Here is a 25,521-nt window from a genome sequence, read left to right on the forward strand (position 1 = left end):
GGGACTCTAATGAATGACACTGAGTGATTTGCCTTTGAAACCCGAGCTGGGGATGGAGGCAGGGCCAGCCACTTGGCTTCCCCTCAGCCCCGGGCAGACCTCTCAGGCTGTGCTTTGAGCCCCAAGCTCCAGAGGCTGCAAATGGAAAATCTCTTTTAGCAAAGAATGAATTATTGATTAAGTCCTCGAAAGCATCCATATCCCATCATCTAAATAACGTTAGCCAACAAAAGAGCCATTTAATTGCACACCCATAGGAAGTGAACTTAAACCTCTATGCTGCCTTATGATGGTTGAGAAAACATTTTTTTAGGGATTTATATTTTTAAGCTAATACTATTCTCTAATTTTTCTGAATGTGTAATGGATTTATGTAGCAATTAAACTTAAGAATAACTATTTTTTCCATAAAAAATGAAGTAGCAAATAACAAATTGGAAAATTTTGTAATGTGTAAGCCAGATAAAGTCAATATCCTTAAAATAGAATGAGTACTTGAAAATTGATAAGGAAAAATATGAGGAAGAAAATCTTACATTAGTCAGGATCAAGTTCAGCTTCACGAAACTAAAATGCAAGCTAATTATGGCTTAAAAATACGAAGTTTTATTCTCTCACATAAAAATCCGGAGACCAGCCGTCCAAGGTGGCACTTCTCCCAAGTTCTTAGGCACCTGGGCTTCCTCTGGTGTTCTGTTCCACCGTCCCCACCCCATCCTCACGGTGCAGAACGGCTGCTGGAGCTCCAACCATAACATCTGCGTTTCAACTAACAGGGAGCATAAAGAGGAGCTATAGGCCATATCCTTGCCCTTTGAGGACGTTTCTCTGAAATAGCATAGGTAAGTTTTGCTCATATATCAGCCTGGAGTTGACACAAAGACACACTCAGCTGCAAAGGAGGATGGGAAATGTCCTTATTTCCAAATGTTCAACTGAAAGTCCATCTCTGCTGTTACCGAGAAATAAAGAGATAATGGGTATTAAGGAATAACAAATAGACTTGGTTTCAAGGGTGAACGGGCGATTCATGTGTCTCTTCTACCCAAAAATATAATGGAAATGTAAAAACATTTAACCTTGAAATACATTTTAAATGAAAGATATTAAAGATTTGTAGTGGCATACTTCCCCTCTCCATTAAATCGGCATTATTTTTTTAAACAGTACCTCTGATAAGGAACTTAAGAAAATTTAAGATACTGACATCCATCTACCTCTAGTGGGAAAATAAGTTGATATAATTTAGGGGGAGAACAATTTGGAAAGAGAATTTAAAATGTTTATTCCGTTTGATCTATGTATTTCCTTTCCAGAGAATTGTTCTCTAAGCCAACAAATTTGTACATAAATATTTGTATTTTAAAATGTCAACATAGAGGGGGTGGTTAAATAAAATATGGTAAACCATGTCATGCACTCCGTTGAAACTGTTAAAATCATGCATTGGAAGAATATGTAATGATGTGGAGAACGCATATCGTGTTTTGTGAAAAACCCTGGCTCCAAAAATATACCTTATAGTATTTTAACTGTATTTATATGTCTACACATCTAAAATTCTAGCAGGATATTATTATTGGTTTTAAATAAGAGGAATTTTATTTTCTTGTGTATGCTTTTCTATATATATTTTTGTATTTACCAAACTCTTTACAATGAACCTGAGTAATTTTCCTAGTTCAATAAAAAGAAATGTTAAGGAAGAAAAGAATAATACTAGTATTTTACCATTAAAAAAAACAAGTAGATAACATTTGGGATTAACATCCTGTAATGGAAAAAGAAAAATACCCCACAGAGTGTATTCTGCTTATGAATGATGGACCCTTTGATAAACTCTACTCCATGGTTGCGGGAGGAAAAGTTCGCTTATTGCCTATATCTCATTTTCCATGAAATCAATTTTTCATCATAAAAATGGGGACTGAAGGCTATTCAGTGAATAGGTATACTTGCCATCTAAGAGGTGAAATTAGGGTGCTAGTTGCCATAGAGACAGTGGAAATCACTTAGTCTTCCAATTCCCTTGTAAGCGAAGAAAGAAAAGTTATTGCTGAGCGGGAGCCTGGTGCCCTGGAGCTGGGCCTGTAATGAGCAGCAAAGCACTGGGCGGTGGTTCACCGTGTCCATTTCACATCCCCGAGGGTCCAGTGCTGTCTGGTTTTTCAGTTTTACCTGCTGGACATCAGCCATTTCTCATTTAGATTTTTAAAATGCAATTTTTAATTGCAGGCATAGTATGGTTTCCAAAGCTTAAAGTAAAAGCCACACTGGAAAGCCGAAATGCTTATATGATATCTTGGTTGATAGTTGCCTATGGAGTGATTTTTTTTTATTTTGGTAGATATTTGATTGGAAATGTCCTTGTACCAAATGGTAACCTCAGCAGATGGTGCATGTGATCAGAAACACTGTTGACCTCTCTGTGGTTATTTCTTTAGGGAGTGGGGTGGGTAGGGACAGATGTGTGTCATGATGATCTTGACCTCAAATGTAAAAATGGATTTTTACTTTCTGGGATCTGAATTGTAATGGTTGGCATCTTTAATACCCTTGGTGTATTAATGTTAGTATTTATTTAAAGGACGTCTCCTAAGATACTCAGGAGATCCTGAGAGGTCATTTAAAAACATAAATCAGAGCAGGTCACTTTCCTGCTCTGAAATCCTCCAGTGGCTGCCCATTACAATGAAGTGGAAACTCTTCACTGTGGCCTGTGGGTCCATCCATCAGCTGGCCTTGCCCGCCTGTCTCCCCTGTCTCTCCCAGCCTCACCCTCACACTCTCTCTTCGGCTCACTCTCTGATTCAAAATGGGCTTTCTTTCTTTCTTCAACCAGACCAAGCTTGTTTGCATCTCCAGGCCATTTTATTTGTGGTTCCTTCTGCCTAGGAAGTTCTCTCTTGCAAGGATAGTTGCTTCATATCCTTTAATTCTTAGCTCAAGGGCCATATCCTCAGAGAAGCCTTCCCTGCCCTGGCTGGGTAAGTCAGTTGGTTAGAGTGTTGTCCTGATACCCCAAGGTTGCAGGTTTGATCCCTGGTCAGGGCACATACAGGAAGCAACCAATGAATGCATGAACAAGTGGAACAACAAAAACTCTTCCTCTCCTCCCCTCCTCCCTTCCTTCTTCCCTCACTATCTGTACCGTGCCAGCACGGCCAAGGGTGAACCTGAGGAGGGGCGGTGAAGGATTGAAGACAGAAAGAGAATACAGCTGGGGCTGGGTGGATCTTCCATGCCAGGATAAGGACACAAAAGACCCAGCCTGCAAGCCTATGCTTTATTTTATAGTCTGATTAAAGCAAGGGTAGATTAACAGGTATACAAATGTTCTTGTTTTGGCAACGCTTGTTGCACCTCCCACAGCCCATTAGCCACTTAGGAAGGAATTAGGGAGGGCTACAAGGTCAGGCTTAATTATAGGAGAGCTTTGCCCTCCAGGCTGGGACTTGTTTGTGGCCCTGCCACTGGTCAGTCCGAGGCTTGACTCTAGAGCTGCTCCCTACAACTCTCTCTCTCTTAAATCAATAAAGAAAAGACAAGCCTTCCCTAGCCTCTGTTCCCACCTGTTACTCTATCACATAACTCTGTTTTATTTTCATCATTCTACTTAACAGCTTTGAAAAATATTTTGCTTGACTTTTTGTTTAATTTCAGTTCTTCTCCTTTGTCCCTGAATGTATAACTTAGAGAGGGCAGAGACCCTGTCTGTCTCACTTACTACTGTTATCTCTAGCACCTAAGAGAGTGCTGGCATGTAGTAAGTTATCCATTTATGTTAGTTGAATAAAAAGTAAATAAAAACATCTATTCTTGGTGAAAATAGTGTAGTTCTCATGCTATAAATGAATGTGGTGGATCTTTAAATCCCCTGTTTACCTCTGTGACACCACCCTAGCTAAATTTTTTTCTGTATTATCCACAAAGTTACAAACCAATAGACTAAGGTGAAGCTATGGAGACAGTAAAAAGACCAGTAGTTGCAAGGGGCTGGGAGAGGTGGGGAGAGAGAGAGAGAGAGAGACAGAGAGAGAGAGAGAGATGAGTAAGTGGCACACGGGGGAGTTTTAGGGCAGAGAAACTATTCTCTGTGATATTGTAGAAGTGTATACATGTCACTATGCAACACAAAGAGAGAACCTGGATGTAAACTGTGGACTTTACCTAATAACGTATAATTACCTGCTCATGAATTGTAATATATGCACCACACTAATGCAAGATGATACCAGTAGGGAAAACTGGGGGTAGGTGGAGTGAGAGGGTATATGGAAACTCTTCATTCCTTCTGCTCAATTGTTATGAAAACATAAAACTTCCCATAAAAATAGTCTTTAAAAACCTTAGAGATGTTAATAAGAACTTACTTGGATGACTAAGGCAGACGACAAATCCAGGGTTTATTTCTTGATGTTGGCGGTGGTAGGGGGCAGGTATTCTAAAGTGAACAGCTTGCGTGTTCAACCTACACTCAAGTTGCCTAAATGTTTAAATTTCTCAAATATGGTAATAAACTATGTATATGCCATCCAAGAGAAAAAAGTTGCAACCCCTAAAAAAATACAGAAAAGAACCTGAAATCATTTTGAACAGATACAAATGTTTGACTTATTTCAGTATCAAAAGAAACGAATCAGGAAACCAGGTAACAAACATTTATTGAAATCCAAACTAATTGTATCAATTTATACTACTGATCAAAAGGAAATAAATGAAACTGTTCTAGAAAACATTGACTCTGAGTTCATCTGCACAGATCCTTTTCTAAATTTAGGTTTTCCCGAATGACCTCTGTTGACCCTAGCCCTTACCAAACTTCTGGCTAATTTAAGACTTGGAAATATTTCCTCTTAAGGGTTTTAAAAGTCATTCAGTGTTAACAGTCATTTTAAGTCCTAGCCATTTTGGCTCAGTGGATAGAGCATCAGCCTGCGGACTGAAGGTTCCCAGGTTCGATTCTGGTCAAGAGCACATGCCTGGGTTGCAGGCTTGATCCCCAGTAGGGGGCGTGCAGGAGGCAGCAGATCAGTGATTCTCTCTCATCATTGATGTTTCCATCTCTCTCTCCCCCTCCCTTCCTCTCTAAAATCAATAAAAATATATATTAAAAAAGTCATTTTGACATTAGTATGGCAATTATAATTCTACTAGAAGCCCAATCCACAAAATTCGTGCAAGAGGAGGCCTTCCTTCCCCCGGCTGCCAGCACCGGCTTCCCTCTGGCATCTGGGACCCGGGCTTCCCTCGCAGCCCCTGCTTCGTCCAGAGGTCATCTGGAAGAACATCTGGTCTAATTAACATATTATGCTTTCATTATTATAGATTGTAGCATCTGTGTTTAAATCAAAGAACCAAAAACTAAATATATCCATAATAAAATAGGCTTATTTGTATGGCATAATTTCAGAAGATACCTCCATACCTCCATCCCATATCCTATTTAAAACACATGGCTGCTCTCTGCTCCATGGTACTTGAAATTTCAACATTACAATTAATTCCTTTGAGTTAAAGATATTTTCTCCCTTTTATATGTATTTTAAAATATATTTTTATTGATTCCAGAGAGGAAGGGAGAGGGAGAGAGAGAAACATCAATGATGAGAGAGAATCATTGATGGGCTGCCTCCTGCACACCCCACACTGGGGATTGAGCCCCACAACCCAGGCATGTGCCCTGACTAGTCAACCAATGAACCACATCAGCAGGGCAAGATTTTTTTAACTTTTTTAAAATGCAAAAAAGTCTCCATGATTAATAGCACATTAGGTTATTGGTAATCTGTACCTTTGATTCTGTCCTATAAGCAAGTTTTTACCTGGGAAAAGTAAGAGATCCCAATGACAAAGGGTTCTCCAAGTCTGGGTAAGGTGAGCCAGAGGTTGCTCAAGTAATGGTGATTTTTCTTGGGAGCAGTCCTGTCTACAATCTCCCTTAACACACCTAATGGGCATGTAACTATGTAAATGCCCAGCTGGTATTAGTGCAGCTGAAGCAGAGGTGACTTTCCTGATATCGAACACGTGTCACAGCCAGAGACGGGATGGGACAACTTCTGAAAAGCATGAAAGCAAACTGGGAATGTTATTGATCAGTAACCCAGGCGCGTAGAATAGTCCCTGAAAGTGGGCAGTGTTCCTTGCGGGATTGGAACACACAGAGGAGAGACATGGGCGCTATAGACTGCTTGCCGCAGTGCTGTCTTGCTGACTCTGGTCCTCAGGAAACTTGTTAGTAACGGTCCCAAGAACTTAAACTCAGAACATTATGTCTGTGACTTGACCCTTTATTGCACTGTGATTTTTTTGGCCCAGGTCTCTGAAACAGTAAATGTCACTTCCCCACTCTGGACTTCCACTTTCTCTAAGAAAATATCCCACTGCAGTACGTATAGCAGAGGCTGTGGGAGGTACCCCACGCCCTGTGTTCCAGTTCTTACGTTCAGGACAGACGGCCTGGTGAGTCCAGCCCGGGCCTAGGAGTCTGGGATTGGTGATCTGCTCATGTTCCTCACCATTTAATACGAGGTCATAATAGTGGATGACTACACTGGACAATACTTAGCAATTTCAGCAGGATAATGTCAAAATTTGTTTGAATAGGTTTGACTTTTTTCTTTCCACAATGGTGTTTTTATGCATGTAGACTGAATATTATTTTAGAAACCCATCTCTAGTCCCAGCCCTAACATTTTACTCTAGTCACATTTCTACATTTGGTGACAGGACATCACTGGGGTGTCTAAAAACAAACATATAATCTTTTTCTTTAGGTAGCTGAATTTACTTTTCAAATGTTCTCACCTGTCTAATTTTTCATGCATAGTCAAAAAGTATTTGCCTAACATATTTGGTCCTTTTGAATGTTTTAAATTAATGTGAGAACTTTTGCACAGTTAGTGTTTGAATATAGCATTCAGAGGAGGAATGGTCACAGGGGACGGCAACTGGAAAAAAGAAACCCAAAGCATTTTCTGAAGGTGACTTTTGTGTGGACTTATTTATCATTAACATAAAAGTTAAAACTTTACTGTGGTAAGAGCAACAGATTTTCTGAAGTTAAAGAAGAAATGAAAACATTCTAGAGAACACGAGTCAAGGGTTACTTAATCTTTTACTAAGCGAGTTGGGGTGGGATTTGGAGAACAGTTGATTGTGTTAGCATGACCAGGAATCTAGCAAAAAGAGCTAATTGCTATCTTTAATCACTCTTGCAGTGGGATCAATATACTGGCAGGTATCCCAATTAAGCTAACCATAATGAGTTTGATTAAATACATTCTCTTCTGTCAGCATTATACTGAGATATATTGAGTCTCGAGATGGGAAAAAGTGGTTGGTATGTAGTTTTGCTTATTGAAATTAACTTGAATTGTGACTAGATAAGGAAAGATACTCTTCTTCCACCCCCCTCTTTCATTATGAAACAGACATGGAAATTTTGTTAATTGGCATTTCAAACACTATGTTGGCTTGTGTAGAAATGGAACCCGGAGAAAGAACAGCCTGCATGCATGTGCTCATCCAGAGCATGTTATTGAAAGACAAGATGTTGAACACTTAGTGCATTGAAACTTCCTTTACTTGTGGGCGTGGCAAGGACTTCTGACACATTTTCTGTATAGTGAGGGTATTGTCAGCACCTCAAAGGCTGACAACATCTCCACTTGGTACCAAGTTCCCAAAGACACTAGGTATCAGAGACATGTTAATAAGTATTTCGGGCTGGCTTGTTGTGGAATATTGTGCCTGTCTCCTCAAAGTTCACTTTCCTTTCCTGGAATTCATGGTCTTGCAACACTTTTAGTTAAAGGCAGTGTGAGGCAGTCCTGCAAATCTGGAGAAGGTTCAGGAAGGTTAGTCACCTGGTAATTTTATGAATTAGCTAAATTTTAATCATAGCTGGATAAAATCAAACATTTCTAATGATTAATCAATAGATAGCTGGAAATAGAGCCACTGGAGGAAAAAGCAAAATGATCCCTCTTTTCAGAAAGCAGCTCCCGGGAGCTCCTGTTGCTATCATGATGTGGAGGCATGCGTCCTTTAGCCGGCTCGGTGCGAGTCCGCTTGTCCTGCGCTGTCATAGGCCCGGCTTGGAAGTGTGACTCAGAGCTGGTCCCGGGCCAGAGAATACCCATCACATACACTAAGGCAGTGGATGTCCGGTCAGCTTGCACATGTTCTGACGTATGTGTGTTCTTCTTTCACTGAAAATTAACACCTTTGATAGGATTGCCTTTGCTTAAAAGCAAAAACTATTAACACGCTTTTATTGGACTTTCAAAAGAAATTAAAAATGAAAGGGAAGTATCTTCATTCTAGTTAGCAGAGATAGTGCAACAGCAGTCAGATTTAAAAATGTGCCAGGTTTAATAAAATCCAAGTCTTCTATTAAGCAATCTGAACAGCTGAGCCACTACAGAACCAAACACTAACACCCAGTGTTTTGATTAGAAGGAAAGTAAGGGATTGATTAATTATTTCACTGTTCTTAAGGGGAGGGAACAAACTAGGTCTAGAGTAGATTGGTTTTTATTTTTATTTTTATTGACTCACACATTCTTCTGTGATTGATTTTCCAAATTTGATAACCCCTTTCTGAAAGAGCAGTAGACATAAGTGCAGTTCTTTCTAGGTTTCATAGGAAGAATAATTACGTTGGTTGATGCATGTTGCAAATTAGACTTGCAGGGAGAAGCAGTCATGGCAAAAATGTATTTTCCTGATGCTTTACTTGATGAATTCTACTCTATTAAGTGTTAGTCACCCACTTGCACTTGCAATAGGAATTCTGAACTTCAGTATAATATCTGTATTACAGAACAACTTATCAGCTTCAGTCTGCGCCTCAAGAATACCTGGCTTCTGGACTCAACTCTTTCACTCACTAGCTGTGTGGCTTAGATAAATCCATTTGAGACCCAGTGTTTTCATCGATAAAACAGGATAGTCCATGACAGTTCTTAAAGTGATTTCTAACTATTCAGTTCTGTGGGTCTAGGAATTTAGATATAATTCAGAAGAAAATGGGAATCTGTGGAAGGTTTATGAGTCACGCTGTGATGGAAGTTCATCTTTTCGGTAACAATAAGTAGTTACATGAACTCTGCAGTGATCCTAGGCAATTAGTTAAATTCCCTACGGAGAAGAGCAGGAAGGACAGCCTTTTCACACAGATTGGATAGTTCAAGCCGTCTCTGAGGAAAAGCATTACTGTTTTCATTTTAAGTAAAATGATTTAAATCTTAACTGATAACCTTATATACCCTCATGGAGGACATCTAATACATAAAGTAATGCCGTCCTTTACCTGGATAAGTCCTTTCAGATACAAAGCTATGGCAAGGAAATAAGATCCGTTGGGAGATATGCTATCACTGAAGCAAAGAAAAGCTCTTTGTGTTACAACAGGCAAAGGCAGCTGGGAGCTGGCGGAGACATCAGATATGCACACAGGCTACTGCCAGGTTCTATCCATTGAGCTGACCAAGCGCTGGCTGCCTAGGTGTCCTGCCTACCAGCCAGGGGGTTGCCTGAGGACATGCTTCTCACCTCCTCTCCTTGGCTTTCGCACCTGGTGTGTCATTTCTGTCAGGATCTGTAGACCTAAGAAGGAGATGAAACTCACATAAACCATTTTTCCTTCTTGACAACTTAGATAAATTACTTAGCTGGGGAAAGGTTGAAATTGTTCATTTAAATGTGGCTTGGAAGTATTGGTACATTTCAGCCATTTATCTTACTTGTTTTCTCTGCAACTACTAAAGTTGACAGTTGACTGTGGAAAATAGAATAAAATTATTTTTCTCAGTACAATGGAAAGAGTTATCATGGAGAAGATCAAATGCTCCTATGAGAAAAGTGCCCATGAGCAAAAATGTTAAATGCTGACAATATTAGTGGTGAGGTAGGCTATCTAATAGAAGAATAATATGCAAATTAACCACCACTCTGCTACACCACAAGCCACGCCCACCAGCCAATCAGGAGTGAGTATGCAAATTAACCCAACCAAGATGGCTGTGGCCACAGAGAGCAGGAGGGAGGCTTGGGTTTCCCTGGTGATGGGGGAAGCCAAGCTTTCCGCACACCCTGGCCGTCCCAGGCCTCCACTTAAGGCTACAAAGTTTCAATTATAGAAGATAAATAAATCCCAACAGAAATGGCTGCCACCACGGAGCGAACAGAAGGCTTGGCTCCGCTCCAGGCTACAAAGTTTCAATTGTAGAAGATAAATAAATCCCAGATACCAGGGCCTCCGCTTGGGTTGCCGGGGTGCTTGGCCGGCCTGCAAACCACCACAGGCCCCTTGCCCAGGCCGCCCCATGCCCCAAGGGAACCCCCACCCTGATCCGGGACACGCTTCAGGGCAAACCAGCTGGCTCCTACCCATGCTCCAGGCCTCAATCCTATCTAATAAAAGAGTATATGCAGATTGACCATCACTCCAACACACAAGATGGCTGCCCCCATGTGGTCAAAGATCCTGCCCCCATGTGGACGCAAGATGGCCACCACAAGATGGCCAGCAGGGGAGGGCAGTTGGGAGGGACCAGGCCTTCAAGGGAAGGCAGTTGTGGGCAATCAGGCCAGCAGGGGAGGGCAGTTGGGAGGGACCAGGCCTGCAAGGGAGGGCAGTAGGGGGCGATCAAGCCTGCAGGCAAGGGCAGTTAGGGGTGACCAGGCCGCAGAAGAGGGAAGTTGGGGGTGACTGGGATTGCAGGGAAGGACAGTTGGGGGGGACCCAGGCCTGCAGGGGAGGGCAGTTAGGGGTGACCAGGCCTGCAGGGGAGGGCAGTTAAGGGTGACCAGGCCTGCAAGAGAGGGCAGTTAGGGGCAAACAGGCTGGCAGGGGAGTGGTTAGGGGGTTATCAGGCTGGCAGGCAGAAGTGGTTAGGGGCAATCAGGAAGATAGACAGGTGAGCAGTTGAAAGCCAGCAGTCCTGGATTGTGAGAGGGATGTCCGAGGGGTCCCAGATTGGAGAGGGTGCAGGCTGGGCTGAGGGACCCCCGTCCCCCGAGCATGAATTTCATACACCAGGCCTCTTGTTTTAGAATAAAAGGTGTGACTTTTACTGATGGATTTTAGGTTTTCCTTTAGAGAGCGTCACAGGGATGCTCTTTTGTGTTGATGCTAAATCCCACTGACTGTCTCTTTATGAAATGATCTGTTAGTCATCAGGAAAAACAAACTTCTTACAATGTGGGGTTAACAAATACTTACTTGGGGATTTTGAAGAGGACTGGAATCATAGAATTTGTTGTATGTTTTGGTCCTGGCTTTATTTTACCTAAAATAAGTAGTAAAGTTTAAAAACATTATTTTTTGATATCGAGTGTTATATTTTCTATAGGAATGACTCTGTTGAAAGCTTTATACTTATTTTTCAGTACTTAATGTGAATGGGAATGGAGAGTATGTAAGATTATAGAAAAATGGAGCAGCCTGGAATAAAAGACTAGACACAAAAAAAGAGATTAGAGTTCAAAAAATATAATTATGGATTTGAAAGTGATAAACTATTTTATTGTGCATGCATGTGGGTAATAGATGTGTAAAAGAAATAAGTATTACAAAGTAAATTAGAAAAAAGCTAATTATATAAATGCATAGGTGAATCTGGGTATATAAAGATGCATAAGGTAAGTTCCCTGCTCTCCTGGAATTCAATTTACTGGAGAAGTGGAGGGTGGGAGGTAAGAGAGGTAAGCAATTAATTTTAATGTAAGATAGAAAAAAATTTGTGAGCAGACTAAAATAAAATAAAATAGAATGTACTGGGAATTTGGAGGTAAAAGAGGGAGGGAAGGGCGAATCAGTATACTGATGGGAAAGGGGCATTGAAGTGAGCTTTGGGCCCACTAGGATTTGACCACGAGAAAAGGGAATAAGCCACGGGAGAGGCAGAGATTGTAGGTAAAAAAGGAGTCATTAGGAATGGGTTCCTGAGAGAAGCAGGGCAGAGGTGGGACTGAAAGAAGAGGACACTTGTTCTTAGGTTGTTACAAAGAGTTTTTGGATGCAGGGAGTATATTCTTTTCATTCTTAACACTGAGAAGACACTTAGTAAAATCCTGCAAAGAAAACTGGTCAACAAATCAATAGTGTGTTTTTTAAAATCAGAGAATGCTATTGTATATTCTCTACTTAGAGCAAAATCAAGAGAAATGAATATTTCTTTTGCATTTGAAAATTTGTAATCATAAACCACTTTATATTTGGAAGTGACTATATAAGACTATAGTCTGTTCTACAGCATTTGACGTGAAAAATATCTTACTCAAGACCTTTCATCTCCACTTTGAATTCTACCTTGAACTAACTCCCTTCAGAATATTGAGCCAGACAGATAAACATGGAATAGTCAGATGAAATGGGACAACATTTATTGAGAATAGAAGAGTGGCTGGAAATTCAGGAACTCTTAGTTTGCCTATTGGTTGACTTTCTTTAATCATTTCTTCAAAAGGGCCCCAGTCCCTTGTCTTTCTGGTCGAATTTTTACCTACTATCATCTTTCCCCATCTTCACATACAGATTTTTCTTTTCTTTATCTCTCCAACAGTCGTCTCATTTCCCCTACTTCACTCAGTATATTATTTACCTCTTAGACATATTTGCTTTCTGCCCAAATGTGGAGGGCAGGGACAACCATTTCAGTGTTGGTACCTCAAGATCTGTTAGCTGCTGGCTCTGAGACCTGGCCCACTTCTCATTATTGCCAATGGACCGGAGCCCTTCTGGAGGGACAGCCAGACCTCGGCCAAATCCAAGCTGACGACTTCATTTCTACGCTCAGCAGCCCTTGAGCTCAGCACTGAGTGATTCCCTGTTCTGATTCCCATTGCTGTTGTTTCAATGCCACTTGCCTTGATGTTGTAGTTACCTTTGGGATGAGGGAGTGGAATAAGAGGTTCCTGGATGCCATCTGAGGCTTAAAGAATGTGCATGCATTTATTCCACAGTTACTTGTTTGGCATCCATTGTGGGAGAGGCAGGTGGCATAACTAGAGCAATCAAGGTAGGTGACTCTACCTGTGGTGTTAGGTGGGTGAGAGTTGGAGCAGAGGTTATCCTTCCCTCTCCCGTTTCTTGGGGTTAAGGCCATGGTTCCCCATTGCTGGCCATATCGTGCAGGTCTCTGTGCGCACTCTTTCCAATGAGCCAGTGTAAGGATTTCTGACAACCACCTTTCTGATGTTTGTTTTGTGACAGATGATTCAGGAGAGCCGGTTTCTCATAGAAATGGCTGACACAGTCCAGGAAAAGATTGTGCAGTGCCAGAAAGCAGGTAATCTCCGCCCACTCTCACCCACCCTCCTGCCTCTATTCTGTTTAGAAATCATCATGATCATTCTTGGCAGATTTTTTTTTTTTTAATTTGTGTTCCTACTTCTAAAAGTCAAATATTTTCTGGCTTTAATTTTTTCTATCTTAATTACAATTAATTGTTTACCTATATTATCTCTCACCCCTCACTCTCCAGTTTATCTTCTGAGTTACACTTAAGTCTTTGTTTAGTACAGTGTATATATGGGGGGTGATGTCTGAAGATTTCTGGAGAGGAGGGGGTTTCTGAATCTGCTTTTGTGGGTTTGGAGCCTATCAAAACCTTTTCCTACTGATATGAAGCTATGGGTCCACACTGCCTCGTAAGAACCACTTCATTTTGCAATTGGAAACATAATCCTTTTAATCTTCTAGGCTTTTACCTCATGTACTTGTCCTCATTTTAGAACGTTCTTTCTTTAAGGACGGGATGGGCCCCATATCTGTGAGGGCATGCCTCTAATTATGTTTCTCTTTACCCAAAGCCTGTACTTTCATTTTTCTTGGACCCATGTCTCCTTGGTCCACACATACAATAATGATTATGATGAGGATGATGGAAATAATGACAATTGCTTGATATATATGCATATGATATACTAATCACTACATTATGCTAATTAGTCCTCATGACATCTCTGCAAGGTAATCATCATTATATCCAAACTACAGATGAGGCATCTGAGATTCTGAGAGGTTGAGTGAATTACCCAAGATTCCATATTAAAATGTGGTAGAGCTGAGCTTTGAACCCAGACCATACTTTAACCAAAGAACTTATATGCATATGAGCATAGCCCATGGACACAGACAACTGTGTGAGTGAAGGCCTGGGGTGGGGTGGGAGCCAGGTGGCGGGGAGCAAAGGGGGGTAAGTGCGGTACATCTGTAATACTCTCAACAATAAAAATAAATTTAAAAAATTAAAATGATGCTCTATACTGACTGACCAGCAGGCTTATATGTTTCAGTCAACAGGAGGCACAAAAATAATATTACCAAATACTTGTTATATAATGCTCCTATGTGCCAGGCACTACTTTGAGAGCTTTAGATGTAGTGACTCATTTAATCTTCACCACAATCACTTGCGGTAAACCTTCCTGTTATCACCATTTTACCAAGAAGGAAACTGACTCGTGGAGTTTCAGAGGCTCACAGACGTGGTGAGCGGTGGAGCTCATGTCAGCCCCGGCTCCACAGTCATGCTCTTACCATGTGCTGTTTGAGATGTTAGCACCAAGAAAGTTATCGGGGTGGCAGCTGCATTAGTCAGAGCAGAGCAGCTGGAGCAAGGAGGGTGGTGGGTCATCCCTCCCTCGAGTGGGCTGCTTCCAGCCCGCTTAGATGGATGTTCCTGGTCACAGGTCTCTGCAAGCTTCCCTCCGGGAAGTTATGTACCGCAGTGGCCCTGCCTGGAGGTCATCCTTCAACCAAAGACATTATTAGTACGCTCAAACAGGTCAGAATGTCTGATCTGGGGAAGAGAAGACTCGAGTGGACTTTAATATCTTTCTTAAGATATTTAAAGGGCTTCTCTGAGGAAATGAGAGCAGACCTTATTGGTCTGGGTCTAGGTAGCACCAAGGAATGAATCGAAATTCCAGGGAAGAGAGACTTTGGCTGGATGTCGGTCAGAGCTATTCAAAGATGGAATGAGCTGCCCCGAGACAGGATGATCCCCGTCCTAGAAGCTGAGACAGAGGCTGAAGGGACAGTTGGCCGTGGTGCTGTTTTTTACAGTAGTCAAGCGTGGGAGAATGGTTGAGCTAAAAGTCACTTTCAAGTCATTCCCAAATCTGAAACATTTGGGTGTTTCCAGGAATGTTATCTTTAAAAAACCTTTTTATTTTCACTCCACATTTATTAATTACCGTTGTTATAGACGTGGGCTCCAGGGCCTACTGTCAAGCCGTAGGGCTCATAGGAAAAGAGAGGTATTTGCATCCATCACATACGGTTGCCATTCACGCATTACTCCATTTCGTATGAAAACCAGGCAGAGGACAAATAAGACGGCTGTAACCCGTTGGAAGAATTTGCTTCTGGCTCTTTAGAATGTAATTTAGTCTAATGCATTGATTATTGTTGGTTTCCCCCTGAGAATAGCCATTTGATGGGGGTGAACAAATTGGGAAGGTGTGTTTAATTTAGGGATTTAGAGATTATAAGAGAAGGACAGGAATGGGAAATTATATTTCTACTGATAATATTTTCATACAATGCTTATTTTTCTTCAATATATGCTAAGAATTCTTACATGTTCTCTTTTCAAAGGGATGGAGTTCCACGAGGAACTTCATAATCTGGGGGCAAAAGAAGGCTTGAAAGGGAGAAAACTCAACAAGGCCACGGAGAGCTTTGCGTGGAACATTACAGTGCTGAAGGTAAGCGCATGCCCAGGTGCCCCTACCGTTGTTTCTCTCCCCACCTCTCAGCAGGTAGAGACGTGCCGGTGGCTAAAGACGGCGATTTGCATGTTTAGGTAACATGTGGCCTAATCACCAGGTCATGCTCTAAGTGATGGGGAGATGCATGCTGGGATTGACATGCCTCTGCCCTGATAGGGCAGCGAGGACAGCACAACCTAATTCTCTTGCCTGGTGTGTGTGTGTGTGTGTGTGTGTGTGTGTGTGTGTGTGTGTTTACTCACATAACACTTCTGTTCAAGTCAGTACAGCTGTTCTTGTTTGTGAAAAGGAGAAGGCCAGTGCTCGCTTCGGCAGCACATACACTAAACTTGGAACGATACAGAGATTAGCATGGTCCCTATGCAAGGATGGCACGCAAATTCGTGAAGCATTCCATATTTTTTATTGAAAGAAAGAAAGAAAGAAAGAAAAGGCCAAATGTTGCAGGAGAAGGACCCAGTGCAAGTGACTGGAAGAGCCTTAAGCTTTAGAATATCTGGAGTCATGTTTATTTTAAGAACAGACCTTGTAAATACGTTTATTTTTGCAGATAGCTTTGGAAGTCATTTTCCTGAGATTATGATCTGCTCCGCTGAAAATTAATTTCAGGGTTTTAAGTAAAGATGATACTGGCATAATTTGTTTTTGACATTGTGACAGGAGAAAAACAGCCACAAACAAAAGTAATCATTGCTGACATTTCAAGAATACATACTGTGTGTCAGGTGCTATTTTATAAGATTCACATGATTTAGCATTTTAATACAACAACCCGATACTGTTATTATTCCCATTTTACAGGCAAGAAAACTGAGGCATGGAAAACGTGCCCAAGGTCACTCAGCTAGTAAATGGTGGAACTGGAGCCTGAACCCAGGTGATCTGCTCCAGAGCCTGTGTCTCTAACCTGCTGTGCAGGGAGAGGCACATGTTTATGTGAAAGTGCTAGGTGATCTGTAAGACATATCACAAATGTGTATTAAAAATTCAACTCACAGATAAGCCCTACTGTATAATGGGCTCTATGCTAGGCATGGAAGATCCATGGAGAACAAAAGAGATACAAACCCTATCCTCATGGATTGACACTCTGGGGGCAAGGAGTGGGGGTGGGGGGTATACGTGTCATTTGCCTAACAGGCAGGGAGGAGCTCATGACAGCACTGGAGTACAACATGCCAGTGTGAACTCAGATGCAAATGCTCTCTGTTCCGCCGATATTTATTTATGTGGCTTATTAATCTGCTGGTCACTGAGAAAGGGCTAGGACCCCAATAGCGAAAGAGTAATACCTGGGCCTCCAGGTCTAGTCTACAAGGGGTGACAGACATAAAATCACGGCCATTGATTATTCAGCACTTAATCTGTGACAAGCACTCAGGGCTCAGTCGTTGATGTTCATTTCCCCTTTCCTCCGTGCAACAACCGTGTGACCTTGAAACAACCATGTCATTTCTGATATTGCGTCTCTCCCATCTCACAGACGAGCAGTGAGGCCTAGGGAGGTTTGAGTTTCTTGCCCTCCGCTAGTAAATGGCAGAGCTGCGATTTTAACTCATGCCCTTGTTCTAACCGCTACCTTGAGCTGACTAGCTCAATAATATAATGAATATGAATTGTAATTGCAGTGTCCACATTTTCTAAGCCAGAGGTCAGGACTTAGAATCCAGCGAGGAGGCTGAAATCAAGATGGTCCTGGAAGCTCCTATACACGCGTTTTTCTTGAATACGTTAGCATCATGCATGGGCCCAGAGTAGACACTCATCTAGCAGATCTCTTGCATTTCCCCACTCTTTTACCATGTGCCAATATCCAGCTAGACCCGTCCCTTCCCTCTCTCTTTCTCTTTCACTGCTGAGCACAAAATCCAACTCCTTACACAGCCACCAGGTCCCCTTGGGTCGAATGATGACGCGTGTCTCACGCCCCTGTCTTCAGTATCTTTTCCAGATAATCCCTGGACCGAGCGGGATAGCTCCTCCTCACCTGCCCTCACACAGCAACAGTTCCTTTTATCGCTCCTTCCTCCAGGATGTCCTTCAGAAATAAGTTTTGTTTGGTTATTAACATAGTATTCAAATGTTACAATGGGAACTTTTCTAGATCTTTAAGTCTTCCAGAAAAAGATACTACAACTTCACTTGCATAGCCAACCTGTTGGTAGTCAGCTATCACTAATTTTGGAAGTGTTTCACTCACGAGAAGTCTAAGATCTCCTTTTGAAGAGAGACGTGAACTTACACCGCGTCACTGACAAAGCACAGTGTGCTGTGAAGTGGAATTCATTTAAAGTCTTGGACTCCAGACAGAGTGTTTAGACCCTTTCAACCCAAAAAGAACTTCACCATGGCGGAGGGGGGGGGTGGGGGTGTCACACCTAGATAACTGAAATTCGAAAGGAGCGAAGAGTAGCGTTTCACTGAGCATTCTCAATATGTATTTTTCTAACTTGGCCTGTTGATGATTTTAAGGAAATAAATTCCATTACTGATTTTTATATTTTTAAAAATTTGGTAAAAAATAGTCAATTTTAGCAGCCTACAGGTGTCAAATAGAGATATATGAAAATAATATTGAAGAAAGTTTATAGTTTAATGCATTTCAGTGTGTGCCCTAAAAAACTGGGTCTCTTTTATAGATTCATGTCCAGTTGATAGGACTAATCCTTTCCCACCTAACTTTTTGGCTTTTTGCTTTGTCTGGACAACACTTTCGTTTTCCTTGGAAAGAGCTGGAGCTGAAGCCTCTGACTTGTCCTCTGGGCACTTGTGTTCTAAGTCAGGCAGATCTCTCAGTTAATCCCCAAGTTTCAGGCACTCACAACCCCAGGGACTCACCGCAGCCGGTAAACTACCTGGATGTCCCTGTAGTGCGGTGCTTCCTAATAGCGTTTGCAAACACATTTGAGGTCTCTGCTCTTTGTTGAAAGACACAAGAAGAAAGGAAACAAGGTGATGGGCTCATGGGAAAAGCAAGAACACGGAGAGGCATCGCTCTCTGAAAGACTGAATGACAGCGAGGACAGTTCCCCTTAACTGAACGGCCAGAGATATTTTAAATCATTTCGTGAGATACTGTGTATGGGGCGAGGGGTGATTAAACCAGGCTCTCTGGCAGCCCATAGTGATCATGTGTGTCCCGTCCCACCCGGGGACTGCTCTGGGATTATAGAAGGAAGGGACATGGCCAGTGTCCTCCACGTGTCCATTGAACACTCCAGTGGTGTTTCTGGTAGCTGCTGGCTGTTGCGGCGGGAGCCAGAGAAAGGCTAGGCTTTGTCCCGAGCCAGCTCATTCAGCGATTTATGGTAATGTCTAGAAATAGGTCCCCAATTACAAGAATGCATTAGCAATAAACTGTTCTTTATATCGACATTACTATCCATTATTAAGCCGGCGGTCAAGGGCACAGACTCTGCAGCCAGATGCTTCTGGCTGCGTGGCCTTGGGAACACTTTCTTTTGTCTCTGTGCTTCTCATCACTCGGGCTAGGCTAGGCTGTGCTGTGTGACAGAGATCTGGGGACTTCGGTGGCTTCAAACAATGGCTTATTTCTAGCTCGCAGGGGTCAGCAGGGGTCACGTAGGAACCCAAGCTAACGGGGGGGCTCTCTCTTAGCAAACACTACAGTCCTAGAGGCAGGGAAGCACAATTGGTTTTCAACCCCTCTGCCAAGCAGTGTCACATGTCCCTTCCCCTCACATCTGATTGGCCTCAGTTCTATCTGTAAAATGGGTATAACAACAGTATCTTTACAGGGTTCCCCTTAACATTATTTAAGATGTGGTAAGAAAATCATCCAACTGCTCATTTTAAGCACGGAATGCTCCTTATTAACAATAAAAATAATACACACTGGTACAGCACTCTGTGCATGCCAAACATTGCTTTATAACTCCTTTAGTCACTCACTTATGAACTCACGTAGTCCCCACGCTAACCCTGAGGTGGATGTTGGGGCACCTGCCTCGGGTGGATTACATGCACCAGTATCTGCTCCCCTTCCTTGAGGGAGTGCCCACCTGCACCGCTACACTGATGTCGGGTGTGACCATTGGTTCTGCTGGACGAATAATTAAATCAATGTCACTGAGGGAGAACACCAACATCCATCGGCTGCCTCTTGCACGCCCCCTGCTGGGGATCGAGCCCACAACTGGGGCATATGCTCTGACGGGGAATCGAACCAGGGACCTCCTGGTACATAGGTTGCCACTGAACCACTGAGCCACACTGGCTGGCTAGATTTATTTTTAAAATTCTCATTTTATTTTTTTATTTTTATATTTTTGCCTACTGTAAGTTTTAAAAATAATATGTGAATTTTGGCAAGCAGTTATGGTATTGTCATGCTGGCAAGGTTTGGTGACTAGAAGTGGGAAGGGCAAGATAATAATGATGCCAAAATGGAGGGTGTGATTATGGTGGCAGCCAGTTTAGTCTCCCTCAACCCAGCAAGCTCTAGCCTCACCTGTAATAGCAGCAGCTGCTTTCAGCGCTTGTCATTTATCACCACGAAGAAGGTCGCAGGTGAGAGGGAATGGACGAGTTAGTTCTAGAAAAACAGGTTCAGTCTCACAGGTCAGTGCCATTATCTTCATACACAGAAGAAAAGGCTGTCAGGCCTTGGGAAGTGAAGAGTATACATTTAGAAGGCGTAGGGGTTTATAAGCTCAGGTGGCTATGTCTGTACTTGGGCGCGGGGTCTGAAAAGGTACTCCTAGACCTGTGTTTAGGACCTTGTTATTGTTTGGCTTATCAGTGCGGAATAAATAGCTTTCTCTCCCATGTCAAGGAGGGGATTTTATTTATTTCCCCTCCAACATCTTATATAATAAAACCCTAATATGCAAATCAACCTAAAGGCGGAATAACCAGTCGCTATGATGTGCACTGACCACCAGGGGGCAGACGCTCCATGTAGGAGCTTCCCCTGGTGGTCAGTGAGCTCCCACAAGAGGAGCGCTGCTCAGCCAGAAGCCAGGCTCACGGCTGGCGAGTGCAGCTGCAGTGGTGGGAGCCTTTCCCGCCTCCGAGGCAGTGTTAAGGACCCATCATGGGTTCTAGACTACAAGAGGGTGCAGGTCAGGCTGAGGGACCCTCTCCCCACCGCCCCACACCCCAGTGCATGAATGTCATGCACCGGGCCTCTAGTGTATAAATAAGGAGGTCCAGACTATCACAGGGGCTCCTTCTAATCCCTCATCTGGCAAACTAATTTTGTGTGTGTGTGACTTCGTACTCACCCATTCAGCAAAGATCTGCGTTCCTGCCGGGGGCTGGACTGTGTGCCTGGGGGGTCCCCTGGCTCATGGAGCTGCGGTGCCGTGGGGGAGGCAGTTGTTGAAGGACCACATGCTGCCCGTTCGGTTTGCCTGTGATGAGTGCCAGAGGGGAGATGATGGGTCTGACCTAGCGGAGAGTCAGGGAGGTCTGCTACGAGGAAGTGCCTGTGCAGCAGAGAGCAAATGTGCCCAGCCTTTCACGGATTCCAAACCCTGCCTGTATCTTGACACTTGAGTGTGGTTGCCAAAACAATCTGAAAATGACGGTGAGAAGAAAACACAGCCAAGGTGCTGGCCCTCCTTAACCCGGCCTGGCTCATTTAATTACCATTCATTAGCATCACGGCTCGTTTCTTATTATAGGAAATCTGGTCATGAGTCATATTGTTCATCACAAGTGAATGTAATCACCAACCTTCTAAAAAATAACCTGTAGCAGTGTTCGTGTCCCCATAAAACCCCACATGCGTTCCCATAAAATCCATCGGACAGATTCTAGTTGCAGGGGAGGGTAGAAGGTTGCTTTGTGAGAGATTTCTGTGACTTAAGGTTGAAAAGATTTAGAGAGAGAATTAAATGATAGCTGTATTAGTGCTAGAAAAAACAGCAAATGCTTTTTTTTAAAGAAGTGTAATTAATGCATCTTTAATAATAAACAAGCCGCAAATCTAAAACCCATTATTTCAAGCGGCCCTGCTCCAGCAATACAGGACGGTTGGGATGGAATGTTAATGCTTTCAGCAATAAGCAGGCTGGTCACACGCTGTCCCGGTTTCTGCCTTGGGTGCCTGCCTCCCAGCTGTGCCTCCCAGGAGTTCTGTGGAGATAAAGCCAGGCTGTTGACAGGATTACGGGCGCACAGACCACTCTACTTTATCTCCAGTACAACTAAATTTAGTGTCTCTGGGAGGTACACTTTTTTTTTTTTCCAGATGAAAGCAGCATTTTTTAATGATTCTGAATAATTTACACATGGCAGAATCTTAATGAATAGCTATTACAGACCAGAGACTTGGCTCCAACTTGTGATGTTCTAGAGCAGTGGTTCTCAACCTTTCTAATGCTGCGACCCTTTAATACAGTTCCTCATGTTGTGGTGACCCCCAACCATAAAATTATTTTCGTTGCTACTTCATAACTGTAATTTTGCTACTGAATCGTAATGTAAATATCTGTGTTTTCCGATGGTCTTAGGCAACCCTGCTAGCGGTTCTCAACCTGTGGGTCGCAGGTTGAGAACCACCGGTTGAGAACCGCTGCTGTAGAGCCTAAGACCATCAGAAAACACAGATATTTACATTATGATTCATAACAGTAGCAAAATTACAGTTATGAAGTAGCAACGAAAATAATTTTATGGTTGGGGGTCACCACAACATGAGGAACTGTATTAAAGGGTCGAGGCATTAGAAAGGTTGAGGACCACTGTTCTAGAAGGTCTTCCTTTTCTTGCAGGAAAACTTTCTTTAAAGAAAATGTTTTCTTTACACACCCAGTCTTAGCCTAAGATGCGTTTTCAGCGGAGGGGAGTTTGATGTTTTAACTGTGTTAACTATTTTCTACAATGATGGAAGAGGAAAGAGGACATCGATAACAGAAGCGTTTCACTTTTAACGTCTTCCAGCCCTCTCCGGGTTTTCAGACACAAGCTCCTCCACTTCCCTTGTCACTCTCGGGAGGAGTGATACAATTAACTAATTTCCTTCTTCTAAACAAATCAGTGTGAGCTCACGTCTCTGAATGGATGTGTACATGGGGTGTGTACATTGTCAAGTAAGAGCAAATACAGATTCAGGCAAACTGATGCTGTATTCGAAAGGATCATTGCAATATGGCGAAGGAGACCATTGCAGTAAGAAGGGAGACCGCTCCTTCCATAAAATCTAAGTGTCTCATAGGTCAGGCAGAAAGGTTTTTGTTTTTACTCAGAGGGTCAAATAAGCTAGAAAAGACCAGGGATGGGGAGTGGGTGGCTGGGTGGTATGAACCTGGGAGGCCATTAGAAGGAGCTATATGGCCCTGGGCACTGTGGCTCAGTTGGTTGAGCATCATCCCATGCACCGAAAGGTCTTTGGATCAGTTCCAAGTCAGGGCACATGCCCAGGTTGTGTGGTTTTGGCCTTTTTTTATCTCTGACATCGATGCTTTTTTTCTCCCTCTCTCTCCCTCTCCCCTCCTCTCTCTCTAAAATCAATGAAAACATTTGTTTAAAGAGAAGGGGCTGTATGCTAGGGGAGGGGTCAAGTTCAGGAGCTTAAAGGAAGGAAAGAAGCTTCACTAAAGTTTGGCCAAGGCAAGAAAGCAGGTATTTCACCCAGTTCACCTTCATCATTTCTGAAGGTGTGTGTCTGGCCCTGACATCGGTAACCGGGGCCCTCTGTGAGTCTTATCTAAGTCATATGCGGAATGGAGGGCCTTTGCAGTAAGCCATCTTCCAGAACACAGAAGAGTGGGGGTTTCTTAACCATCCCTGTTTCCAGGAGCACGGGGCTCAGGTAAAGCTTAACATTTGTCCACACACACACACACACACACACACACACACACACACAAATATGCACATAAAACGTTACATGTGTGGGTGTATGTGTATATATACACACATGTATATATCTGTATATGTAAATATGTAAAGGATAACTTCTTTTAAGAATAATGAAATTAGATGTTACTCTTTTAAAGCCATATTGAAAAGATCATAATGGTCAGCAAGAAAAATTTTCCCCCAATCCAGAAGTGGTTACCTTCCAATTGAATTAGATTTCTTTGATTTCAGGTAGATCCAGTGTGCTCAAATGTCCATCATGTATGAGATGACATACTCAGACTGATAGACTGGGATGTGGGGGAGACGCCCAACCCTGTTTCCCGCTGGTGAAACAATATTGTAGTATTAATCATTCCGCACAGAGCAGCAATGTTTTAAGCATTTGTAGTAAGTGAAGGGACCTAGTTCCCAAAGCAGAATAATTAGGAACTTACTTTTCCTCTTAAGGAAAACCCATGGCTTTATGAAAAGGTTAGTGATACATATTTTGAAAAAACCCCTTGGATTATTTTAAAGTAAGTTCAGATTCATGAAAAATGGACACATGACTCTTCAGGAAATTATTGACGAAGGCAAGAAACATCCATTCTTATCACCATTCTTATCATTATACTCGTCATATTAATTTTTTGAGAGAAGGTAACTTCTGGAAGGACAAGACTCCCTATCACAGAACTGGGACTTAGAATTGGGTCTTAGGCTTTTGCACCATCAGATGATGTTATGGGAAGGTTATAAAATCATTAGGTAGGGGCTGCTTGCTTTCTGAGACAAAGAAGTATAGACGTTTCTTCTCTGAAGAACATCCTTCGCTTTGCAGCAAAGTACGCTAACCCCTTCTGATTGGGCTTGTAAGTCTGCCAGGACAGCTCTGTGTTCTGAAAACAGCCACCGTCTTCAAGTGTTTATTTAAAAGACTTTGTTCTCAATGGACTGTTGAGTCAATGGACTCAGGGATCGAAGGTTCTTTAATTGCTTTACGATGTAGTCAGGATAAAACATTGCCATTTGAATCTCTCTGAGGTATGCCTAACCAACCGGAATAGTCTAGCTCTCCCAGTCGTCTGCTTCTCAGCAGCTGACATTATGGAACAACTAGAATAATACGTATTGGTTTGTGGATCCTGTTGCCTGAGAAATAGTAATTCCTGGGGCCCAGAAGAAGTTCCTGATAAATTGCTAACAAATCTAGTTTTACAAAGTTGAGCTCTCTTTTCTTAAACATGCATTAAAAGATGTATTTCTCACATACATTTAAACTATACTAGAAACCATAAAAGTATGGCCTAGGTTTCAGCAGTTAGTTACTTCTCAATCATTGCCTTGGGGCACAAACATGGGTTTGTCTCACGGTAAGTTTCTATTTCTCCAGATTTAATTGAGCTTCATTTTTTTTTTTTAAACAAGGATATATGAAGGAAGGTTGGATGGTTTAGAGAGTTCATTGTGTTCTCCAGTGGTTCATCATTATTATTATTTTTAAAATATATTTTTTTTATTGGTTTCAGAGAGGAAGGGAGAGGGAGAGAGAATCTATTGATTGGCTGCTTCCTGCACGCCCCACAGTGGGGATCGAGCCTGCATCCTGGGCATGTGCCCTGACCTGGAATTGAACCGTGACCTCTTGGTTCATAGGTCGATGCTCAACCGCTGAGCCACACCGGCTGGGCTCCGGTGGTTCATTATTGAATCAGCACTTTATTCCTGCAGTTGGCCTGGACGAGGACATTTTCAAAATCTGATACTAACACTCGAGAGGTTTTGGCAGTTTATTTGCAGGTGAAGTCCTGGCTGGTGGCACACCCCTCCCGACTCTCTCGCCTTCCCGATGGCTCTTTACACTTCCTACACAGGCCGTAGGAAACAGGCTCTGTTGTTTCCTGGGGATTTGATGTCAACCAAGAAGCTTATACCCAAGGCTGCCAGAAACGAAGCTGG

At 42.6% G+C, this 25,521-nt stretch overlaps 1 protein-coding gene across 2 annotated transcripts in view; it reads left to right on the forward strand.

Moving 5' to 3' along the window:
* The window catches only part of PLCL1 (phospholipase C like 1 (inactive)), a 246,291-nt gene that overhangs the window by 199,916 nt on the left and 20,854 nt on the right, over positions 1 to 25,521 (forward strand). For both annotated transcript variants that reach the window (XM_079781977.1, XM_079781978.1), the window contains exons 4-5: positions 13,226 to 13,301; positions 15,617 to 15,726. In XM_079781977.1, coding sequence (XP_079638103.1) covers positions 13,226 to 13,301; positions 15,617 to 15,726 — 186 coding nt within the window. The remainder of the gene's footprint in view (positions 1 to 13,225; positions 13,302 to 15,616; positions 15,727 to 25,521) is intronic.

This window comes from Cnephaeus nilssonii (genome assembly GCF_951640355.1).
Source record: "Cnephaeus nilssonii genome assembly, chromosome: 10".
Taxonomy (NCBI): domain Eukaryota; kingdom Metazoa; phylum Chordata; class Mammalia; order Chiroptera; family Vespertilionidae; genus Cnephaeus; species Cnephaeus nilssonii.